At 41.5% G+C, this 23,872-nt stretch overlaps 1 protein-coding gene and 1 long non-coding RNA gene across 5 annotated transcripts in view; one reads left to right on the forward strand and one right to left on the reverse strand.

Moving 5' to 3' along the window:
- Nucleotides 1-305: 305 nt before the first annotated feature.
- LOC143159715 (uncharacterized) overlaps nucleotides 306-23,872 on the reverse strand; it is a 71,693-nt gene continuing 48,126 nt past the window's right edge. The window contains exons 2-7 of one of the 2 annotated variants that reach the window (XR_012995207.1): nucleotides 10,174-10,261; nucleotides 8,823-8,974; nucleotides 8,471-8,724; nucleotides 2,027-2,189; nucleotides 1,745-1,907; nucleotides 306-1,031 (exon numbers count right to left, since the gene is read on the reverse strand). This is a non-coding gene — a long non-coding RNA (uncharacterized LOC143159715). Of the gene's footprint in view, nucleotides 1,412-1,744; nucleotides 1,908-2,026; nucleotides 2,190-8,470; nucleotides 8,725-8,822; nucleotides 8,975-10,173; nucleotides 10,262-23,872 lie in introns of both variants that reach the window. The other variant, XR_012995206.1, reaches the window with a different exon arrangement.
- The window catches only part of PRKG2 (protein kinase cGMP-dependent 2), a 31,784-nt gene continuing 16,450 nt past the window's right edge, over nucleotides 8,539-23,872 (forward strand). For 2 of the 3 annotated variants that reach the window (XM_076336973.1, XM_076336974.1), the window contains exons 1-6: nucleotides 8,539-8,620; nucleotides 8,684-9,059; nucleotides 17,598-17,764; nucleotides 19,459-19,572; nucleotides 22,420-22,525; nucleotides 23,777-23,840. In XM_076336973.1, coding sequence (XP_076193088.1) covers nucleotides 8,548-8,620; nucleotides 8,684-9,059; nucleotides 17,598-17,764; nucleotides 19,459-19,572; nucleotides 22,420-22,525; nucleotides 23,777-23,840 — 900 coding nt within the window. In that variant the 5' untranslated portion in view covers nucleotides 8,539-8,547. Of the gene's footprint in view, nucleotides 9,060-17,597; nucleotides 17,765-19,458; nucleotides 19,573-22,419; nucleotides 22,526-23,776; nucleotides 23,841-23,872 lie in introns of all 3 variants that reach the window. The other variant, XM_076336972.1, reaches the window with a different exon arrangement.

The following is a 23,872-nucleotide window of genomic DNA, read 5'->3' on the forward strand; positions in this document are numbered from 1 at the left end:
TAATCCCTACCTGTTTGATTCCTATCTACAAAAAAAAAAAAAAATCCAACATTTAATACCATCAGTTTTGTTCTGCTTCAAAACATGAACTCTGCAGCAGCAAGGCACAATCTAAAGCCCCATCTTTTCAAGTTCCTGCTCCTCGATACTTCATGGCAATAAACGTCTCATCCCTTTCTTGTTAAGAGACAGCAATACAAATGGAAAGGATTAACAACAGGACACTCCTGTTGTGCCTTGTAGGTTTATTGCTGCCCCTGCAGTTTGCAGATAGGACAGTGGGAATTACAGACTATGGGGCTTGTGTAATATGATTGTACAGCTTTTTCTTTCAGTGCATACTGTCCAGGAAAGAACAGAAAGTGAGAGCTGAGTTGCTTCAGAGTGGTTTCAGCTTCTTCTCCCTTTTATTGTGAGGAGGCACTCTGTCTGCTGGTGCATCCCTCCTGCACCTTCTGCTTCTCCAGGCTGTCTGCTGGCATATTGCTCTGCAGAAGCTTCGAGGGTGTTTGCGCAGCTTAGAGGAGCTCTATGAATGCCCAGAGCAGCCAGGAACAGTGGAGGGCTTTGCTATGTACATGCTCTCAGAGTCCTCTCTTTAGGTCCTCCGTGAGGCTGCTAGATCACTACCTGCTTCATTACAAAGACCCACTGACAACTGCTGGTCTGGTTGAAATCTCTTTTTCTTTCTTTTTTCTGTTCCTCACACACACACACACACTTCCCATGGTGAACATTCACTTTGCCTTCTCAGCTTCCTTCACCAGGTCTCCCAGCTGATTCCTGTGCATCACTGCTGTCACAGTTAGCCAGGAGCCCATTTGGGTGGGGTGCAGCCCTCTGCCTAACTTCTGCCTTGCCTTTTAAGAAATCACAGCCTCTTAAGTCAGACAGAAGACATTTATTTGGACCCAGGATGAGCTCTCTTACTCATTGCAGATTGCACAGCTGGTCACTTAGTGAGCACATCAAAGTTGAAGACAATATATAATGCTGTAGTACATCTAAATTAGTGACATTGCTTGACATTCCTGTACAGAAGGGAAAGAAATCCCTCTGTTAGGCAAAATCTTCTTTCTTCATTCTCCATGAAAACATCTTTGAGCCATGAATGCAGTTACAGTTTTTCTGAAAGGACCCATCTCCTGGTAAACCAGCTTCCACTAACATTATCTGCAAAAGGCTCTGTTCAGTTTCTGCAGCTTCATGCTGGCCCAGAACCTTACTGCTGAAGCCAACAGCCTGGGGTGCTGATTTCTAGCTCCAGCTTTTTCATCAGTTTCCATCTGTTCTAGCATAGAAGCTGTGTGTTACTTGGTGACTTTCAGTGGAGGCGAGTCACCTATAAGCAGGTCGTGCCACAGTACAGCATCTAACCACAAATCCTGGGCTGTAGTGCACTCATACTAACCTGCGTAAAGGGAAAAAAAACCCAATACAAAACAACTCACAATAAAACCAAAACAAGTAGCAAGTTTTCCAGGTTTTTAAACTAACTGGTATCAAATGAAGTTCTAGTCTAGATTGACCAAAGCATCCCTAACTGTAACCCAGACATCTTGCTACGCTGAAACAAGTTTGAAGAAAAAGAAGCCTCTGTAATATATCTAAGGAATTTTTGTATTAGGGCAGCTGGGGATTTCTGGGAGCATTACTGATTCTGTGATCTCTGAAGTATTTCTTTACCAGATTAGTTCTCTGAACCACCCATCCCCCCATCTTTGTCTTCCTAATATCTTTTTACCTTATAGGTTCTCAAGCTGGTAGTAAGCTCCTTCCAATATTACATGGAAATATTAGTAGACAGCTTTGACGAAGTTTCTCTTAGATAGCTGATTCCTGGCTTCCACAGGTGACTGAAGTTATGCATAAAACAGAAGACCATAGTCTTAACATAGTCTGATGTGCTAGGGAACAGCAAAAGAAAAGCTGTTAAGGAAAGGTGAACCAGGAGGTTAAAGGGGCACAGAAATCACACAGCTAGCAAGGCAAGGGCCTTGCTGACCAGGGCCCACTCCCACAGTACCTGAGTGAGATAGCAGAGCCGAGATAGCAGAGCCAGAGATCATGGCCAGTCCAATCAAGAGTCAAGATCATAAGGCAACATCATGGTGATGAGGCAGGTCCAAGGTCAAGCCAGGAACTCAGTCCACAGGTTAAGATCAAGTCTGGTGTTGCCAGGCATGTTTCTAGTCAGATAGTAAGGACCAAGATCAAGCCAGGCTGAAGTCTAGACCAAGGACCTTAATAGTTGGCTATAGCTGTAGCTAAGCTGGAGACTACTACTACTCCACCACTGTACCTGAGATGAGAACTAAAACCTCCAGGCTGAGCTCCTGGGCCCATGGGTGTAGGTGGAGGCCTCAGGTGGGGCTGATCAGGGCCATTAAGGCTTATTAGTGCCCTCAGGGCCCCAACAGCATGTCCCTTTCAGAGATCTGCAAGTCACTTCTGTGTGATCTTGGGCAACTTCTTTGTATGGGACTGTACTTCCACCCTCCTCGGTCACCTTGTCTATTGTAATTGCAAACTCTTCAAATAGGAACTGTTTTTTATTCTGTGCCTGTGCAGCAACAAGCATAGGAGGGCCTTCATCTTGACTGAGTCTGCTGATAACGAAGCATGTAGTAGCTGTACACAAGCATGTTCCTGGTCAGATTCCTGCAAAAGCTTAGGTGCTGTGCAGACAGTAGACATTCCTACCTCCTGGTCCCAAGACCATTTCTTTCACAGTCCTGCCCTCAGTACGTTTTGCCTTGGGTAGGTTTTGCCACGGTGTTGGAACCATGTGATGCTGTGAAATCAATGTGCCTGTGCCCAGCACCCCAGCTGCAGCATGTGCAGAAGTGTGTTCAGGATTGCTCTGAGGCTGTCACTGCAGCTGATACATGACATAGGTCTCAATTTATCAAGAGCTCCATTTTTGCCACTCACTTTTAAAAATCTTACTGCAGGGCTGTTTGTGCATTTGAGATGAAAGCAGAGGATAGAGTGTTGAGTATTACATTGTTGTTTGCTTGTTTGTTTCCACAAAATCTAAGTTTAACTCTTTTAGTTGTGCTTTGTTATCCAGGTTTTCCTTACCAAAAATCTTAGTTGGTAACATCCTTAATGTGTGAACTGTTCACATCTTTTAAGTTCCAGACTGCTGTTGGAATCTGTAGTAGTTATCTCCAGTGTTTTTTTTAAAATGTAACATTTTTCTAACAATGTAACTTACATGCCATTACCAGGACCAAAAAATCTGTAACAAGTTAAATGAAAATTTATCCTTTGACTTCAGTGGAAATGGGACTTGTCCTTAAACCTGCATGAACAACAGCTCAGTTGTAATGCTTATTATCCGGGAGTTTAAATGAGAGGATATATCCACTGTAGCTGTGTACTTTCTGATTATTGGGCTGCTGGTGAGAAAATAATTTCTGAAGGCTCCTGGTAGGCGAACTGGGGGTACCCATTACCTTTTTCACTTTACCAATAAAGAGCAAGACCCGATACAGCCCTGGTGTACCATAATTAGGGAGCAGTTTCCGGATTCCTGACTGCATTTCTTATGGACCTTTGCAACAGGAAAAGAGGGTACTGACAAACTGCCTCATGCCTCAGGGAATCTGACTGAATTGCTGCTTCTCAGAGCAGCTCACTTTCAGAGCGTAAGCAGTTGCTTGGGACATGTTTTGTCATCACATGCTTCTCTGATCACTGTAACATTTGTGTTTTCAGCTATTGAGTAGTCAGTGAAACGTGTGTGGCCAACATTTATTTATAATTTTGTCTTTTGTAATTGAGAACTCCATTGTAAGTAAAAGAATGTGCAGCCCTTCTCAGGCTGGTCCTGTTAGAGTTTATGTGAGCTGCTTCATCACAGCCATAGGCAGTGATTGTGGAAGCCACGCTGAACACTGAGGCCTGTTGAAGCCAAAGGAGGATTTATAGGTAGGCAAACTGACGGTGGTGTATGTGATGGAGTTGCCTGGAGTATTCATAGATATGCATTTGTAGAGATTTTTCACTAGTGGGCCTGCCAGGAATTGCACATAGAAGGGATACCAGCAAAGACTTTAGAGACTGCCTTTGGTATTTCTCCTCCAGTGATGGCACTTTTGAATAGCAATTTTAAGTTTGTGAGTGGGACAAGGAAGAATTTGGGGTGAATGTAAAGACAGTCTCAAAAGAAGAGGGTAAGTAAGTGTAAGAGGAGAAAATTGGAGAGCCAGTGTTCTAGGGGCTACAGGTTGGGGTTAGAGCAAGTCTGCTTGACAGCATCAGTGGGAGAATTGTGCATGCAGCTCTTCAGCTGTTGAAAAATCCTTTCACTCATGGTTTGGCAGGCTGTTTGGGTCTAACAATCCTAAGACAGCTGTTTTGAATCACCATAAAGGTAAGTGCCAGGAGAGAACAGCCCTTGTGAAACCTGTACTCTTCCAGGAGTCAACGTTGAACACAGAGGCAATGCTCCATTCTGGGGTGAACCATGGTGCTCCAGCCTGAGCGAGGACAGACCCTGGGACATGAGAAGGTGCCTTGCAGGAAGGCTGTGCAGTGGTGCCTGGGGGTCAGTTTCAGAGAACAAGGACTGCAGGATCTCTGCTGCAGCTCAGTTGTGTGCCGGATAGTCATGCCAGGACCCCTCCAAAGGGCAGGGGAAGGCAAGCCGGACAAACACTTGTCAACATGGCCCGAGCTGGGCCCTGCATTTACCTCTCTGCAAGTGGAAGGGGCTGAGGAGCCCAGCTTGTCCCTGCGTCTCCTGACCCTGCCCGCCTGGGACGGGGCATCCACTTCCCTGCCGAGCCCGGACACCGCATCGGAGGCTCCCCACGCCCTGCAAGCCCCTGCCTCTCCCTGGGCGGGGGACAGCCCAGCTCCCCCTCAGCCCCCGCACGGCTCCGCAGCCCCCGCACCGCCGAGGGAGGGAGGGACGGGCAGCGCCGCGGCCGCTCCCTCTCCCGCCCCCGCCGCACCTCCCGGCCGCCCGTGACGGGCAGCGAGCGCGGGAGCATCAGTCTGTCCCTGCCGCCGCCCGGCGCCGCTCTGTCTCGGGGCCCCGGGCCCAGCCGAGCGCGCAGGTAAGGGCAGCCCCGCGGGACCGGGACCGAGGAGGCACCGGGCGGCGCCGGCGGGTGCGTGCGGGGACTTGGGGAGGCCGGGACGGCGCCGCGGCGGCCGGGGAGCCTGGAGGAGCTGCGGCCTCCCCGGGGTGACGCCGGGCTCCGGCGGGGCGGGGGTCTCGGCGGTGGTGCTGGCCCGGCAGCACCGGCACCCCGCGGCCCTGGGGCGGACACGGTTTCTGAGGAGCGCAGCCCCGGCACTCGGTGCCGACTTGCGCTGAGCCCCTTCAGCAGCCGGCGCCGGCATCCTCGTCTCTCCTGGGTGGGTTTTGAGTCGCCCGGTTCTTGGCCGCATCTCTGCCAGTGGCAGACCCCTCGAAAGAGCATGTGAGGTGCCGTGTAGTAAACATAGAGCATGCTCTATTTTTGCTTTTTGTCTCATTACTTATGGGTAAAGATTGGTCAAACCTTGGAAGCATAAGGTTTTAAGTTTTCTGTTAGAATTAACTACTGTAATGCTGAATTACCTGTCAGTCTTTTCTTGATTCCTGCTATGTACTTGGCCACGAGTTTCCTATACTAGTAGCCAATAAAGGGCACCGTGTGGAAATAGGGACCTGTCAGATTCAACTGCTTGTTCCATTTACACTGATGATTAATTGTGCATATACAATGGGAAGACTAAAGTTCCTAACGTTTTCGCTCTAGTGCAGTTGTTATATTATGAACTTTAATCATCATCTCTTTATACAGTAAGCCTGTTCCATTTCTGGGTATAATGTAGATAGTAGTTTTTTTTGTGCCCTGGGGTAGTTACCCTATCCTTTTGTAAAGGTCATTTTAAAATGCCTGTGATTTTTTTTTTTTTTTTTTAAATGCAGTGACTGCCACTGCATTTAGTAGCAGAGGCTGCCACCATGTTGTGTGTGATAACATATTTCTTGTAATCTCCATTTTTACTCTATATATTGTAACATTTAGCTTAGGTTGGTTGTTGTTTTGTTGGTTTTTTTTTTAAATATGGTTGCATGCTGAGCTAAGATCTTTGATTAAGCCATATGCAGTAACACATAGGTCCCTTTTCAGAGTTATTTGATTTGGTACCTTGATGTGCAATTTGTTTAAGTTCTCCTGTGCAGTACAGATTTACCTTTATATCTGATATACTACCCTGTTATCAAGCTGAAGCACTAGCTGTCAAAATGCATCCAGGAAATTGGGGCAAAATAAAAATATTATGCAAAGTCACAATAAGCAAGACAGTTGAGAAGACAGACTGCAAATCTAGTTTTCCTTAAAACAATGTGAGCTACTACCTTGTCAAGTATTTCAATTCTAACCCATTAAAGGCTGCAAACCAGAACAGAATTGTGTGTCTGTTAAAAGTATGGTTATACTAGCCAGTAAAAGCAAATTGCTGAAGCTTCCCAATTTGTTTCTTGTTGTCTGATCAGCGTACCTTGTCAGGGGCATGTTCTTACCCGGTTCCAATGAAATGAAGAGAGATTAGCTTAAGCCACATCACTTTGGGTTCAATCCAGAAAAGTTGTACTTCATTCATGAGGCAGACCAACAGCTACTTTGGGCCTACTGATGACTGATCACAATAGCAGCATGATTGCCTGGTTAGCGCACCAGTACTTTTATAAAACTTATTAAAGTAGTTATTGATGAGGCAAAAGTCGGAGTCCAAGGAAACAATTTTCTGTTTCATCTAAGACAGGTATTTTCTGTGCTGTGGTCTTCTGCAATAGCAAGATACAATTAAACAGGATTCATCAAGAGCCTGAGCAGGGGTTTTGGGAAAAGCTCTATGTGGTGCTAAGGCCCGAAGCTCATTCCTTCTCTCCTGGCAGAGGTCTCCTTAGGCTTGAACTAAACCAAACTGTAACCTGGTACTGTTGTGGCCCACAGATGGGATTTATAGGCAGGCATTGCTCCCCAAGACTAGTTCTGGGGTACAGTGGGTTAGTGATTGTTGAACACTAGACTCCCAAAAGCAACACATTAGGTTTTTCTGCCCCCCCCTCAACTTGTGCATTTAATACAGGCTGACCTAAGCAGCAGGCACTTTTTCCTTGCTCCTCTTAAAATGCTACAATAAAATACACCAAAGATAAGTGTCCAGGAAAGAAGGTGGGTCACTGCAAGTCTACTGAAGGCTGCTAGCTGCAGCAAGTGCTTGGAGCACAGGTGTTCTGACAGGAGTCCAAGCTCTTTTTTTTTTTTTCCTGGTCACTTTTCATGAGTAGACAATGGAAAGGGGTAATTCCCCATAAAAGGTAATTGTTCCTTGACAGCAGTAGCTGCTGTTACACTAACAAATGTGAGCCAGTTTTAAATTATTAAGAGAGCTACAGAAACAGTGCCAACTGCCTGCTCTTGATAGGAGTAAATTCGGTCTAACTCTGTGCTGCTCTGAATTTGTCGTCAGCAAAAGACAGCAAGGTTGGTCAAACTTTTGGAGTGCTGTCTGCATGAGGAAGGACTGAGTAAGCTAGGACTTGTCATTCTGGGAAAGAATTCAGGCATACGTTCAGGCAGAAAGGTAGGACAGAAATTTACAAAATAGTATAGAAGAGGTTAATAGAGATAAATCTTTCTGAAGCTGGCTTTTCCTAACTTTGATATCCCTGGTTTTGTACTGGAAGAAACAAATAAAAGGAGGTAATTCTCCATGCAAGAAGCAGATCTGTGCAACTCCTTGCTAGGGTCCTGCCAGGGTCTGCAGATACGAAGTTTACAGGGTTTAGAAGGGAAATGGGACAAGTACTAGGATTAGAGATCCATTGAGGATTAAATAATGCATATCAGGCTCAGGAAATCTGAATTTTCAGACAGTATTTCAGTGAAGCAGCCTATATGCTCATCCTGTTGATACCCTTTCCTGAGCATCTCCTTATGGCCATGGTTGGAGACAGTTTACAAGCTAGCCAGACCCCTGTTCTGATCAGTATGACTGTTCTTTTATGGTCATAAGCCTTAAAGTTGTTTTTTTAAATTATTAACACCACATATACTAGATAATCACATATCCTTTATGCCAGGCAGATATGCACCCACTGGTTAAATCAGTCTGTGTTCTCAATAATTATTCCTCAATAGGGAAGTGATCCAACTTTTTTTTGCTTCTAACAATTCTTTTGCTTCAGCAGTAGAACACAAACTTTTCTCCTTCCTGCTGTTTGTTTTGTCTTTGTTAGGCTGATAGGAGCTTACACGTCCCTTCTTCAACTCACAAAAAAGAAGTGGTAGCCATCAGATCTTTTGCTTTGTATCCACCAGCCTACCTACCTCTTCTCTTTGCCCTTTACTCCTCTGACTTTCAGGACTGGAAAGGATGAAAGTAATCAACTATGTTTACTATAGTTGTATATCTCAAATTCAGCTGCCAGTTAAATACTAAATTCATTACTTACCATTCCATGATTTTTTTTTCTTGTTGGGGAATGAAATAAAATGCAAATTTATTTTCTCATCTAGGTCTCTGGACAAAATGGGGAATGGATCAGTGAAACCCAAGCATCTGAGGCGGACGGATAGACATGTAGCAAACCTCTCAATTGGCTGTGCTGGCAATCATAAGTTTTTGAAGGACCCAGGTCTAGGTATCAATGTGATCAATGGGAAAGCTGATGTTCTTTGCAGCAGGGTGCTTGAACTGGAAAAGGAGCTGAAAAGAAAAGATCAAGAGTTGCAAGAGGGTCAGAGTCGTGTTGCTGAGCTTCAGGAACAGCTGGCTATGCAGACTAAGGTCATAGCAGAACTCACCAAGGAACTTCAGAGCAAGTCTATTCAGTTGAACAAGCTGCAGGATGTTGTTAGCACTCAAGGAGAGCACCCTCTTCAGCCTTCTCCATTTAAAGTGGCTTCAAGGATTCAAGTCTCTGCCGATAAGAGGAGAGGAGCCAAGGAAGGTGTATCTGCAGAGCCAACAACACAGCTGTATGATTTGAACAGGCAAGCTACATTTTCCTTTGAAAAAGCAAGAGTCCAAAAGGATTCCAGGTGAGCTCATTTCAGGAGGGTTACATGCTTGTGTTACAAGGATATTACTTTTATCACAACAATATCCTCTCCTCATGATAAGTCAAGATTAAAGTATCCATCTTTTTTATATAGGCTTTGTCACTGTGGTAGTTAGATGCTGGTTGAGTTTGTGTGTAACTTTAACCAAGAATCATCTGTCCCCCACAGACTTCAGAAGAAGAGTGGTGGGTAGCCTCTGTATTTTAGTTGAGGAGACTTATAGTCTCTTTGGGATTTATCTTTATTGCCAGCTAAGCAGAACCTAAGCCTTTTCTCATGTCTAGGTTTGCCTAGTGCTTGCAGCTTAAGCTATACTCTGGAGCACTGATGAGCAGAAGGCTGGATGCCTTCACATGCGTTCAGATTCTTATTCCTATAGCATGGATGGCTTGGGAAGGAGCAGGTGACTCCAGCTGAGCTCTCCCAAATGCAATATGGACACTAATTCTGAGCTGTGTACAAAGTTTGACAGCCCAGTTTCAACTCAGTCTGGTGTGAAATATAATGAAATGTTCTGTATGGTGTGATTATCCTCTTAGCAGCTTCCTCCTGCCCTCCAGCTTCTGACAGTCGTAGTATAGGAACCTAATTTTACTTGTTCCTCTTTGAATCCAATTATACTTCTAGCCTCTGCAAGAGCCAGAAATATCCGTGGTCATGGCTGACCCTGTGGACAGAGGTATCAGACTGGTATCCTTAAACATACCTTAGATCCTCTTTTACCTTGTAGTGTAGACATAACCTGAGTATCTGTTTTAACATGGTGGTAGCCAGAATCTATCTGGACTTCAGCCAGCAGCTTAAGTGCCTCAGATTTGTGGGGAGCTTTATTATTCTGTTAAGAATTCATGGTGCATTTGAGTCTGTACTGTAGTAGACCTGAGAGTTATTGGACTTGATTTCTCATCCATCATGTCCAGCATTGCACATTAGAGGCTGTCTTGTGAACCAGAAAGGCTGCCTGAGTCACCATAAGGAGCTGAAATCTTCAGCTAGCAGTGTTTTTCCAGAGTAAGGGAACTGTATTAACATTTTAACACAAGAACCTGGCCAGTTTAAATAATTGTTTTAGAAGTGTTCTATTTTTAGTTACCTGTCTTCTGCTTGGCATGATCCTTGTACTGCAGTCCACCAGATGGACGGTTTTCTAGGATGCTTTCAGAAACAGGACTATAACAGCACTGAGGAGTGAAGCAAAGAGAAGAGCAAGTTGATTAGCTAAGTGCAGCACAGACTTTGCCATTCAGAACAAAAACAAATATTGCAGCTTAAGTAACCTAAATGTAATGCTGATCATGCAATAAAAACAGAGATAGAAATTTTCCTTCTTGATTCAGTGGCTCAGCACTTCTTAAAACATCTTTTTTGTTGTATGCCATCTCTGTTTTCTTGTCTTTCTAAAAGATTTAGTGTAACATAACAGGATAAAGGAGCAGTTCTTTTCCTTTTCCCTCCTTTCATCTCTTGCAATCTGGTTCAGAGATTGTCATTGTTACTGCTGAGGAACCCATAGAGTCATAACAATTTAGAAAACAGTATTCCTAAATTTATTCTGATACTTACTCCTCTGGAAAAAACTGACTGCTTAAGTATGCACTGCATTGGCAGTAAGAGCACACCATCCTCCCCTCTCCTCCCCACCATTTCCAGCTTTTCTATGATTCTGTTTGTACCTTTGTTTTCTTCTTTTCAGTACTTGCACATTCTTGAATTTTCATTTGAATTCTTGTCTTCCACGATTGCCATTAAACTTGGATTTGTCTGCTAATTATTGTCCTTAGAGTAAGTAATTTGAGAGTGAAGTGGAACTCATCATTTGTTTGATTATCTAGTGCTAGGAAGTGTACCAACTTGGTCAGAGCAATTAGCATTAGAGAGTTTGCCATATGTTCTATACAAAAAATGAAGTTGCTCCTCAAGCTTCAGTGCAAAACTAAGTAAAACCAATTTTGGACATGCAACCAAATCTTCAACTTTTAATACTAAAATATTAATTTAACATAAATATGAGTTTTAACTGACTAAAGAGCTCATGTAAACATCTTTCATGGGATTCAGGATTATGACTGAAGAAAAACATATCTTGCAGCAGACCTGCAGGAAAGGACTTGGGGATTCTGGTGGATGTTAAATTGAACATAAGGCAGCAACGCGCGCTTGCAGCCCAGAAAGCCAACTGTATCCTGGGCTGCATAAAAAGAAGAATGGCCAGCAGGTTGAGGGAGGTGATCCTTTCCCTCTACACCACTCTTGAGACTCCACCTGGAGTACTGTGTCCAGCTCTGGTGGCTGCAGCACAAGACAGACATGGACCTGTTAGAGTGGGTCCAGAGGAGGGCTGTGAAAATCAGAGGGCTGGGACATCTCTCCTATGAAGAAAGGCTGAGAGAGTTGGGGTTGTTCAGCCTAGAGAAAAGCCTCTGGGGAGGCCTTATTGCAGTCTTTCAATATATAGAGGGCTTATAATAAAGTCAGAGAAACTTTTTACCAAGGCCTGTAGTGACAGGACCAGCAGCAACAGTTTTAAACTGAAAGAGGGTAAGTTAGATTGGATATAAGGAAGAAGCTTTTTTTTTTTTTTTTTTACGATGAGGGTGGTGAGACACTAGAACAGATTGCTCAGAGAAGTTGTGGATGCCCCATTCCTGGAAGTGTTCAAGATCAGGTTGGACGGGGCTTTGAGCAACCTGATCTGGTAGTGAAAAATGTCCCTGCCCATGGCTGGGGCATTGTATTAGATGATCTTTTAAGGTCCCTTCCAACCCAAATCATTTCATTTCCCCATCGTCTTACAGTTGATCTCATGAATAGTAAATCATCAGAGGGGCTAGAATTAAGAAAAAGTGATTTCTAGGGTATCCTAAGTATTCAATAGATCATTCCAGACATTAAAAATTATTTTCTTAGAATATTAAACTTATCTTCAACTTCATATTTTACCCAGTGTTTTTAAACTTAATTTTCTGCAATTAGCCATTTTCCACCTTTAGCTCTTGGTAGGAAATATAGTGGCAATCTTCCTGTGTTTTACATGTAGGTCCAAGAGCATGGGAGTAGTAGTATTCAGGAAGACAATTAAATAGCGGAATATGGTCTTGTATTACAGCATGTCTTTAGACATCTTGGACTACAGTACAGAAAGTATGGGTGACTTAATACATATGCAAGATACTAATGAAACCTCAATTCCTGTGGCATAATCAATTTTAAAAAAAATCTTGAAGATTATACCCAAAGTATTTGTCATTTGCAAGTTACCATATTTTTCCTGCCACAGACAGCTTAACATTAGATGCTGCTCTGTGACAGCTCTTAGACCTGGACAGACTGCTTTTTTAAATTAGCCTTATAGAAAATGTATTTTATAAACCAACATACATTATAGTCACAGAGGGAAGAATTTAGGCTTTCTCCAACAAATCAAGTAATAGTGAAAGATCTTGCTTAGACTTCTGGGGTGGGGGCAGATATATCTTTTGATGCGATAGTGGCCAAAGTATCATTTGATCTTCTAAATACGTTGGAAGCAAACAGATGAAAAAAACCACCACAAAACTGTTTTAGAGATAGCACTACTATGCCTCTCAGTTAGATAAGCCTGTGATACACATGCACTTGGTTAAGCCACCATCACCTTGCTATTGAGACAACCAAATGCTGGAAGGTGCAAACATTTGGTTTCCTTACCTGGGCTGTAAATACTGTAATAGGTCAAATTCAGACAGTTGGCATACATGTAAGGACAAAGTCTAACCTTCACTGTCTACAGAATTCTGTCCACTGTAATTAAAAAAATACTGATCCTTTAGCCTAACTGTGTCTACAGAAGTGTTTAGAGTTGCTGATAGAAGTAGCTGTCTCCTCTTTACACAGAGAGCACTTAAGGCAGCCCCACTTCTGCATAAGACAACTGCACAGTGTTGCTACGCAGGTGTGAAAGGAGCTATTTCAGAAGGAAGGGAAGCTCCATGCTGTGTTCTTGAATTTGCATTGAGTCCAGAGCCTTACCAGTCTTTTAGAAACATTTGTAAAACAAATGGCACAATTTTTATGCTATTCATTTAGCAGGGTTTTCAGTGCCATACTTTTGTTTGGAGTATCTCAGCATGAATTATTTTAATGAAAGTTTTAGAAGCTTTCAATGGTTCTTGATCTATGCCATATGAGTGGATGTTTTCTCATGTATATATTTCATCTCTTGAGCTAGTTGGATAAATCCATCTCAGTTTCCAAAAATATGATTTTTTCCTTAATGGGAGTTTGAGCATTGAAAACTTAACTAAAGCCTGAAGATTTTAGAGTTTGAACATGGTATATGAAAGCAGATCTCAAACAAGTCTTTTAAATGGAAAATTTTTTAATCTCTTATCCTTTGTAGTGTTAAGAATCTAGGTGTCTCAGTATCTGTAGGACCTGGTTCTCCATTTTTCTGTGTCCTTCCAGAGCATGCTATCACCATCAGCAGCATTTAAGCTGCCTATATCAAGTCCCTTCCCATTATGGGCTCAGGATCATGACCCAGTTCTGTTATCAGCCATTATTGATTGGGGAAGAACTATCTTGACACTTGACACTGATGTCTTTTACCAGTCAATGTCAGCAGATAACCAAAAAATCTCTCATTAGTAGCAGAAAGGTATATTAAGAGAAAGCATTGCTCTGCAAAGTATATGTTGTACCCTTGTACCTGTGAGATGACATCTATATTATGATGGGAATAAATTCCCAATCCTGTTCACAAAAAGCCCTTCTTAGAGTGTCAAGTGCTATTTCTAGGGGTTGACTGGCAATGTATTGAAAGGGGCAAGGGGAACATTTCCACAAGAGCTAACAGCAGGGAGGGGAACAAAGCCTGGAGAAGGATGCTATGGCAAAGCTGGCCCCGGGCAGTGAAGAAATGTCCTATTAGTGGTGGGACCAAGAAATACCTCAACACCAGATCAGTTGTGTGGAGCTATGCACCTCTTTTTTAGCCTTTTAGTAGTATTCATCAGGACAGTGACTGGCACAAGTATGGGATTAAATGGCTTCTATCCTTTCAGGAAATCTAGATATTTCCAGGAGCAGTTCTCAAAACTTGGGCAGGTATAGGAGAAGATGAGGAAAACAACGGAGAGAAAACTGTTAGATATTGTGCTGGATGCCCATGAAGTGAGCAACTGATTCAAGAGCCTGAGCCATAGTTATGATACTCATGTGTCGTTTGCTCTGTGGCCAACTGCGCTTTCTGAAAATAGCATAGTCTCCTATTCTGCAGTTCTGGAAGCTTTAGTGCTCATTTTAAGTATCAGTTTATGAGCCATTACTGTATTTTTATTGCAGTATTGTATGCATGATGCAGGCCAGGATGAATTAAACAAGCAAGGTTGTTTTTAGCAGAAAACGAAGTTAGAGCTTATATTCTAATAGCTTCTGCTGAAAGCAACAGGGTTAAGTTATGATCTCTATTTCTAAACAGAGCCCTCACCATAGCTACTTGATTTTATTTTCTTGCCTCATCTCGTTACCTTTATTATTTTCAGTCATTATATAGCTAGTAACATTATAAGTCTACTTACTTGCCTTAACCAATTGTTCATTCCTGGGTTTTCCTCAGGACATTTTCCCACATAACCTAGTTTTGATTATAACCTTGCATTGTTTTATGAATACAAGCACAAGTGGGCCTTAAGTGCCTCAGAAAGCTGTTAGGGTGTTGTCGTGGTTTAACCCCAGCTGGCAACTAAGCACCACACAGCCACTCACTCCCCCCTGATGGGATGGGGGAGAGAATCAGAAGAGTAAAAGTGAGAAAACTCATGGGTTGAGGTAAAGACAGTTTAATAAGTAAAGCAAAAGCCACGCATGCAGGTAAAGCAGAAAGAGGAATTCATTCATTACTTCCCATCGGCAGGCAGGTGCTCAGCCATCTGCAGGAAAGTAGGGCTCCATCATGCATAACAGTTGGAAAGACAAACACTATAACTCTGAACGTCCCCCCCATTTCTTCTTCTTCCCCCAGCTTTATATGCTGAGCATGACGTCACATGGTATGGAATATCCCTTTGGCCAGTTGGGGTCAGCTGTCCCAGCCATGTCCCCTCCCAACTTCTTGTGCCCCCCCCAGCCCACTCGCTGGTGGGGTGGTGTGAGAAGCAGAAAAGGCCTTGACTCTGTGTCAGCACTGCTCAGCAGTAACTACAACATCCCTATATTATCAACACTGTTTCCAGCACAAATCCAAAACATAACCCCATACTAGCTACTATAAAGAAAATTAACTCTACTCCAGCCAAAACCAGCACAGGTGTTTATTTTGGTATGCAGCTTCATTACACATGCATATTAGGAACATGGGGACTTAAAGGCAGAATTTATCTTTCACTTCAGCAGCAAAGGAAAACTACTCAGTAGGTCTGTAAAAGCTCCATCAGTGCAGCAGCTGTTTAATTGCAATAATTTCTGGCATAGATTCAAGGCACTGCTTTATAGGAAGCCCTTGACCCAGAACTTACACAAGTCAATCAGAACTCACAGATTGCCCAGTATGTATGTATAGCCAGCTTTGTCTCAGTTGGTTAGTCGTTATCAGTGGATTCATCCACTGTTGATTTTCCACATTTTCTTCTTCTTAAAATCCAACCACTGGGCTCTTCCACCAGCAGCTCAAACAGACTGTTCTTGTCTTTACAACTTACCCATTTATATGTACTTACTACTGCAGGAAATGACACAGAGGCTCTGTCTCAGGGAGCAGCAAAACCAGGGTTGCTCCACAAGAGTAAGTGAACCAGGGCTGACTACAACACAGACAATGCCCTCACTAACCAGGGCACCATCGCACAAGGTCTGGACAGGGTAGGCAGAGCAGGGTGGTGACAACAGGGTCCACCAGGAGTCCCACAGAAAAAGAGATCAATCAGATGCAAGCTGTAACCAAGAGACAAAACCAAAGTACTTACAATATTGGGCCAATACGCATCCAGAAGACAAAACCAAAATCAATTATTTCTATAACATAGCTCAGGCAGGAATTGAATGCCCAGACCTGAGCTTAAATAGAGTATGCAGGCCAATGGGCAGAGGATGCATGGGTGGTCCCAAGTGAGGCTGATTAGGTAGTTAAAGCCTATTACTGCCCTCAGGGCCCTGACAGGCTAGTCCTTGATCACTGATGTGCCTGCTTTACCTGCCTTTTGTCTGGCTTTTTGGGATACCCTGAAGCTTTTCTAAAGACTTTTTAACAAAACAACTCAGGGTGGCTGTAGTTTGCTATAGCATCACCAAAGTGTGATATACATTTATTTCCCTGAATGCTGAATTTCAGAAAGCTAAGAGGTCAGCAGTAACGGCTGCATACCTATATCCACAAGCCCTTGTGTTATATTTTTACTTCTGATTATACCCTAAAAATTCCTAAAAGCAGTAGAGGAAAGGGCCTGCTTTGGGAAGATTCTCTCATGTCTGGTCATTCTTAAGGAGACAGAGTATATTTGGCATCCCACATGAGCAGACTACTACAGGATTTTTACTCAGGTAGGAGCATTTATGCTGTTTGTTGTCATGTGTGGAAAGGAAGTGGGCACAGCAGAGGTAGGAAGAGTTTTGCAGGGAGGTGAATGGAGGGCAAAAAGCAGTGCAGGAGGGATCAGCACTAACCCTCCACCTCCACACACACCTCTCCTGGATCCTGGACTTATTTTGTGAATTTTGGGACAATGTTCAACATTGTACAACAAAGTACTTGTGGTACTTTGCAAGCTGACCTTGCAATCATGTCCTGATCATAAATTTTCTTAGTAGCTATGAACAGGGAATGCCATAGGATCAATGTTATTTTGCAGGTGCAAGGGAAGTTCTCTGTAGTCATTTTTTTAATCATATTCATTTACAACTTGCTTCATTTTTTCCCACCACCAATGTCTTCTAACATTCTCCTAAGAAATAGCAGCACTTGTTAATCATGTTTTTGCATACTTTTCTTTCCTTGCATCTTTCCTCACCACAAAGGAGAAACTCTTGATGAGGTCTTAGTACCATCAGTGTTGACTTTAACCTTATTACTATCATCGGTGTTACGTTTTTGCTGGATACTAGAAAAATGATTAGAATATTAGAAAAGTGGACCTGATTTTATAACAAGTTGCCATTCCTGTACAAGCAGTGGTAGGTGAAGACATACCTTTAACATTTCTTTCCTTCAGATAAGCAAGGCTATATATCCTAATCATGCAATGGGGAAAGAATATGGTGAGAAACAGTGCAAAACTTTCTGTGGAGCATGTCTTCTACTGGGAGGCTTTTTACATCTAACCTGATGCTTTCTGCAGGCAGGGTCACACAGGAGGAGAGAGGCCATAGTGTGGCACAGCTAATGGGATGCATATTAATTGCAAGGATTGTAACATTTGTCAGTGGTACTGGTCATATGAGTGTTAGAAATGAGAGGAAACATCTTGAGAGGAATGAATGCCTGGTGAATAATATACCCCAACCATGCTGGATCTTTTAAACTTTGGGTTTTTTGTTTGAAACCAGTGAGAAGAAGCTTATCACGAATGCCCTGAACAAAAATCAGTTCTTGAAGAGACTGGAGCCTCACCAGATCCGAGATATGGTGGAATGTATGTATGAAAGGACTTTCCAGCAAGGGAGCTACGTCATCAGACAGGGAGAGCCGGGCAATCACATTTTTGTGCTCAAAGGTGAATACTGCTTACTCATACAATGCACAAGTGCAAGAAACAGGAAAGTAATTTAGAAGTCTTTGCAGGAAACCAAAATTATGATGTTTGTGCTCTTAAATTGTTTATGCTGGCCCTGCTGAGGGCAATGCAAATTTACCTGTGACTTTTATGAAACAGAGTGAGAGCAACAAAAAGTGCCTTAGAAACTTGAACCTTGATTTAATGCTATTTCGTGACCTCTTTCATTTCTGAAAGCCTAGAGGCCAGCAAATCCTTTCTGTTGTAGGTACAGCCACCCTTTCTTCTCCAAAGGAAGAGCAGGTATAATTTAAAATACAGAAAACTGCTCAATGGTGAAGCCACTTCTGAAATAAACTTACTTTTCAACAATCATGAGAGCTTATACCAGTTTTCTGTGTATGGGAAATTGAGAGATGAGGTCTGAGTTTACTGTTCTCAAAGCTTAGAGTTTTTTTAAAACAGCTGCTTGGTTTTTGTGGGGAAAAAACCCAACAAAACAGAAAACAAGCTTTAGGATAAGAAGACTTTCCTAAAATATTGCCAACAAGTCTGAAGTAATCTCACTGCAGTCATCTGTGCTGACTGCTACCGTGCTTACACTCAAATCTCAAATGACAGATCAGCCATAGTGGAGCCCAAGTTTAACACCTGAAAGTTGCTCCTAGTGGCAATACTCTCTTTCATCATCTCACCATTAAAAAAAGATCAGTATTTGTGATTAATTTGCATGCTACTTCAATTCTGGACCACTAGAAGGCCCAGAGGCTCATATGAATTAGAGTTCATGCTGTAAGGAGTATGTTCTGTTGAGGGAGGAGTATTTAAGCCAGGAGCATACTGGTATATGTTGGAAAGCACATCTTCTGTCTTCTGTCTTCATATGGATGGGTTAGTTTGAAAAATTGATGGTAGCTGTGTTAGGATAACATAAATGGTGCAGGGAGAAAGAGGAGGCAGGATTTGTAATGGGGTAGCCATGTTCTTGCTAGACAAAATGATAACATTTTGAAAAACAGATGAAATATGAGGAAGAAGTTGTGCACCTGGAAATTTTTCTGGCACATTAGACCTTTTTTGAGGAGTCAGTGGGTGCCTTGGAGAGAAGAGGGCCAAACTTTCAGAACATGTTTAAGGGAAGGTTTTTTGGGGCCATAACCTGTGAAGAAATTCAGACTTTCTTTGACTTTTGCTAGGTTTGTAGGCTCAAGGACAATTTCTTAAAGGAAGATTTAATGTGCTTTTTGTTTTTCTGCCCTCTCCTTTGCATTCTGCACATATATACACATACACATGTATGAACAAACCTCATGAGTAATTTCTCCTGTGATCACTATTTTAAGACGTGTTTGTCTACACCACACTAGGCTATCTGAACCAGTACTGACTGTTTTGTTATAGCAAAGGTTTATCCCATCAGGATTTAGGATGTCCCTTTTCCATGGCCTTTTTAGTGTTGAAAAGCTTTCTCTCAGCTTTCCCTCCCTTCCAGAGCAGATTTGTAGATTAGCAATACTTTAAAAAAAAAAAAGTCTCTACTGGTTTGTACTTGTGTTTCAAAGCACTGTTTGCATCGTTGCTCCCATTCCTGTGTTCCAGGGAGTGGCGAAGCCAGAAATATATTGATTTGTTTTCCCTTCCTCTGTGCAGTTGAGCTCAGTTTTAATACCTATTATCCTGATGATTTTTGACAGAGGGCAGTCTGGAAGTCTTTCAGCAGAATAAACTACTCTCCTCAATACCTGTATGGACGGCATTTGGTGAACTCGCCATTTTATACAACTGCACACGGACAGCCTCTGTGAAAGGTACCTAAGGGTTATTATAACAATGTTTCTCAAAAAGAAAACTATGTACTTTTGTGAGGTCCCTGTTATAACCAGATTTTCTTTGACATTTTCATTTAATAGATGTCTGCATGTCCTGATTACCTACAGTAAACTCGCATTTCCTTCCTTGAGTTCTTTCTGCTTGGGAACTCTAATAATACTATGCCATGAATATAATTCCATCTCTAGCATGACCTTTGATAAACAATTAGGTATCTCCAAAGTATGCTGGTTAGCCAGATATGTACCAAACTAACTGCTAAGGAAGGATTATGTTTTAACGTTGAATGATTTAGTAGCAGCAATGGTCTTTGGCTCTTACGTTCTTGTGTCACATGCAACCCTGAGGCTGAAATTACAGTGGGTTTGAAAAGATATTAGAACCATGGCATTTTTAATAGAGCAGATAAAGCCTAATTCAAGAGGAAATAAAATATGTAGGAATTAGTTGCTTTTGTATTTCTTTTAGTTCTGTATCATTAAGTTACTGAGTCTTGCCAAGATCCATTTGCACCTGGCATTTGCGACTGGCACTCGGGAGATTTGAGTTTGATCTCAAATGTGGTAGCGGGAGAGATGAAACTTCTAGGTGAGATGTGCTGCCTCTCTGAGGCAAATACTGGCTCTTGCTTTGTGTTTACCGGCTGACCAGGATGGAGTTGTTAAGTGTTGCTATGATACAAATATCCCACTGCCTGCATAAGACTGGGTATTCATCCGTTAAATACCCCTTGATTCCTTTTCTAACCTGCCATAATTATTCTGTGATAGACCAGTAAGTGACCCAATATGATTAAATTCATCATTTTTCCACTCTCCACCATTCCATAAATATTACTTGTGTTTGAAGGCTAATTTCTGTTCTTGTCTAAATCTGCAGGAACTTTGAACCAGCAGTAAGTATGAAGAGTTCATATTGACTTAAAAAAGAGCAAATGGAATAAAACAATAAGTTGTTTGCTTTAAAAGCTTCTGGTCTTTCTTCCTGCACCCAGTTTAAGCACTTAATCATTGCTGGCTGTGCAGATGGAAGCGATTAGATGTAATCTGTTTTTGTTGCTGCCTGATAAACGGAACAGCATCAATAATGTGATTATTTTTCTTACTAGCATGCTGTTCTACTTGAATATGTTCCCTGTTTTTCTTTTTTGCCTGCTGTATAGTATTAGCATTATAAAGTGGTGTTTCTGCATAGTAAGATGCCATGCTGCTTTAGACCTTTGTTAACATTAATTGGTTTTGAGGTAGGACAAGAATTGTCCAATTATGGACAAGAAAGGGTGTTTGAATACTTAAAATCACTGCAGAAACCCACTCCTCCCAAATAGCTTTCCTGTGTTTCTTGTTGTGGTGGAAGAGCAGTACAATGCCATAACTGAGCATGACTAGTAAATACATATTTGAAAACCTTTTCTTGATGCTGGATCTAGTGACACCCTTTACCTGCGGTCTTTGAAAACTGACAAGTGAAGGACTTCAGCCAGACAGCATTTCAATGGCTGCTGCTACCCAGCAGCATCTTTACATGCAGTAGCTGTATTTGAAACTGGGAACATGATTTACTCCTATGTTTCTGAATTTCTCTTTATCTCATCTTTGAGATTACAGGCTTTTTTCTAGCTAGATAATTGCTTTATTTAGTTAAGGTGCAAGATAAAGGAAATGCATTCGCGATAGCTTGGATACTTGCCATATTTTCTTCATGAAAAGTAAACTGAAAGATGTTATTTAGGAGAAAAACAAAACCAAAGCAATACCTTTGTTCTCCCTTCCAGCATCCAAAATATTTTTTGAGCTATTTTAATAAATGGTAGTTAAGAGCATATGTGTATATCAGAGTTAAGTACAAAGTCCGATAACTGTGCATCATTTTAAATCTGGCATTTTTCTTTCCTGTAAAAATGATTCTATGTTTATGATAAATTGAGAAAATCAGTTGCTCTATTTTTTCTGTAGCTTTCCTTTATGCCAGAGAAAACAGTTTTGTTCCTTCTTACGTCAGAAGGAAAACTGCTGAATATGGTGTAGCATCTTTTAAAAGAAGAGATTAAATTAAATAGAATCGCATTATTTTGCTTAAAAAAATTAAAAGTGCAATGTGTTCTGTTGCATCAATGATTGCACACAGAGGCCGCGTAGTGGTTTGCATCTTTGATGCTGGATCTTATGCATGCTTATTGTATTAATATTTTTATTACCTTTCGAAAGATAAACATTAATGTTTTGATTACCCTTTATTCCCTTATACAATTGGAGGAAGACTGTGAGGATCACAGGATTAAATGAAATGAAATTTATTTCTTGACCTCTGTTATTTCTATCTTACTGCATATATCACAAACATTTGCATGTAATCTGAATTAGAGATGGATCCAAGCCATAGTATTCAACATTTACCTCATAAGTTTTGAAAAACTTCAGCCAAGTTTTTGTTTCTTTCAAATCAGCTCCACTGCAGATTACATAGCAGCTTTTGAGTGCAATGACTGTCCATGATTAGGAGTAGATCTTCACAAGCGTTCAGCCCTGTTTGTGCTCATAGTAAATGGCTAGGTTTTCAAGGTTACTCAGCCTGTGGAGTTGCATGGAAAGTGCTCTGTGGAGGAACCATTTGGAAATCTATGCCTTACTTTAGTGAGCGTTGTTTAAGTGGGAGCTGATTCTTTTAAAAGGCTGATTGCAGTAGGTGCTGGATATTTTAAAATTTGGCCTTGGGCATTTTGAAAGAGCTAGTCTGTCTTGTACCATGACCTGATACTGTAATATCTTCCATTAAATAATTCAGAAACATTGTTGATTTTGTTGTTGGGTTTTGTTTTCTTAAAGCAATCACCAATGTTAAAACATGGGCATTGGACAGAGAAGTGTTTCAAAATATCATGAGAGTGACAGCACAAACAAGACAAGAGCAATACAGAAACTTCCTTAGAAGGTAAATATAATGCATTTCTATTTCTAATACTGGTTTGGGCTACTTCCTAAGGTGCACAACAATACTGAACCTATCTTATAAAGAGAGAGAGAAAGAGGCACTCTTAATGCAAAGGGCCTCAAAAACCTGACTGCCTCTCTTGATTTTTTTAGGATTCACAAAATAATTTTTCTCATTTTGATTGTTTTTCTCCTGTATTGCATAAGGAAACAGCAACAGGTGCTTGAATGCTTTTAAATAATGGAACAAATGTATAGAAAGGTTACATGGCTAGGAGTTAAAACAATATATTAAATAAATAGAGTTCAATAAATCCTCCAACTAGAAGTTAATTTGCTGCTGGAGTAGATTAAGGAATATTCCTCATCCCTTGAAGACTTGAATATGGGAATTGCATGTGTCTCTTAATTTATGAACTCATTCCAACATAAATTACTATGAAATCTGCAGAGAGTAGAATAATCCTCTCTCCTGCAAGGAACACTGAGAGTTGTACAGTGCTTTTCCTTAGGAAGAAGGTCAAATTAGAGGTTCCAAACCATAATTAGCTGATTTCATATTTTCTTTCTTTAACAAAGAATGACCATTCTGTTATGGCTTCTCAAGCCTGGCTATGCATAGAATGCCTTGTGTATTTTTGCATCCATCTCCATCTTTGATTTCTATAAATACTTCTTTGCTGAGCCTGAGTAGCTAGAGAGCTGTATGATTTCCTAACTTTTACAAGTCCGAGTGCTCAGGATGGGAAGTTTTTTCATTCTTACCAGCAAGTTCACTAAGTCATCACTGTAGTTGGATTCTCTTTTAATAGTTGTCCAAGTAGTACTGAAGTTGTTACCTTTGTCTGATTTTGCAGCCTCTGCAGTGCATTTGAAAATATATTATTGGATTACTATAATGTCTTGGTTTTGCAATTAATGGATTCTCTATGTCCAAATATTGAAATTAGTCCATGTGCCCGCTAGAGTTTTTTCCCCTACTGGAATACAAAGTTGATTTACAAACTGACTGACATTTGCCACATTTCTAAGTTGTAAGTTGTGTGAGTTCTGTTTATCTACAAAAAAATATGACAATGCTTGAACCTTCCAAATTAAGATTTAGTTGTATATTATGTTTTGTATAGCACCACCAGTTTAGCTAGTTATAAAATGTTGATGTACAAATTGTATAGATGAGAAGAGATCGTGAAAAAAGCGTTAATGATAACTACTTCTGTTTTTTTTTGTTTCGCATTTCTGTTTCTGGAAGTGTGTCCCTGCTGAAAAACTTACCTGAAGATAAATTAACCAAGATCATGGACTGCCTGGAGGTGGTAAGATACTATTAAGTTTTTCTAAATAGTAT

Source organism: Aptenodytes patagonicus, chromosome 4, assembly GCF_965638725.1.
Source record: "Aptenodytes patagonicus chromosome 4, bAptPat1.pri.cur, whole genome shotgun sequence".
Taxonomy (NCBI): domain Eukaryota; kingdom Metazoa; phylum Chordata; class Aves; order Sphenisciformes; family Spheniscidae; genus Aptenodytes; species Aptenodytes patagonicus.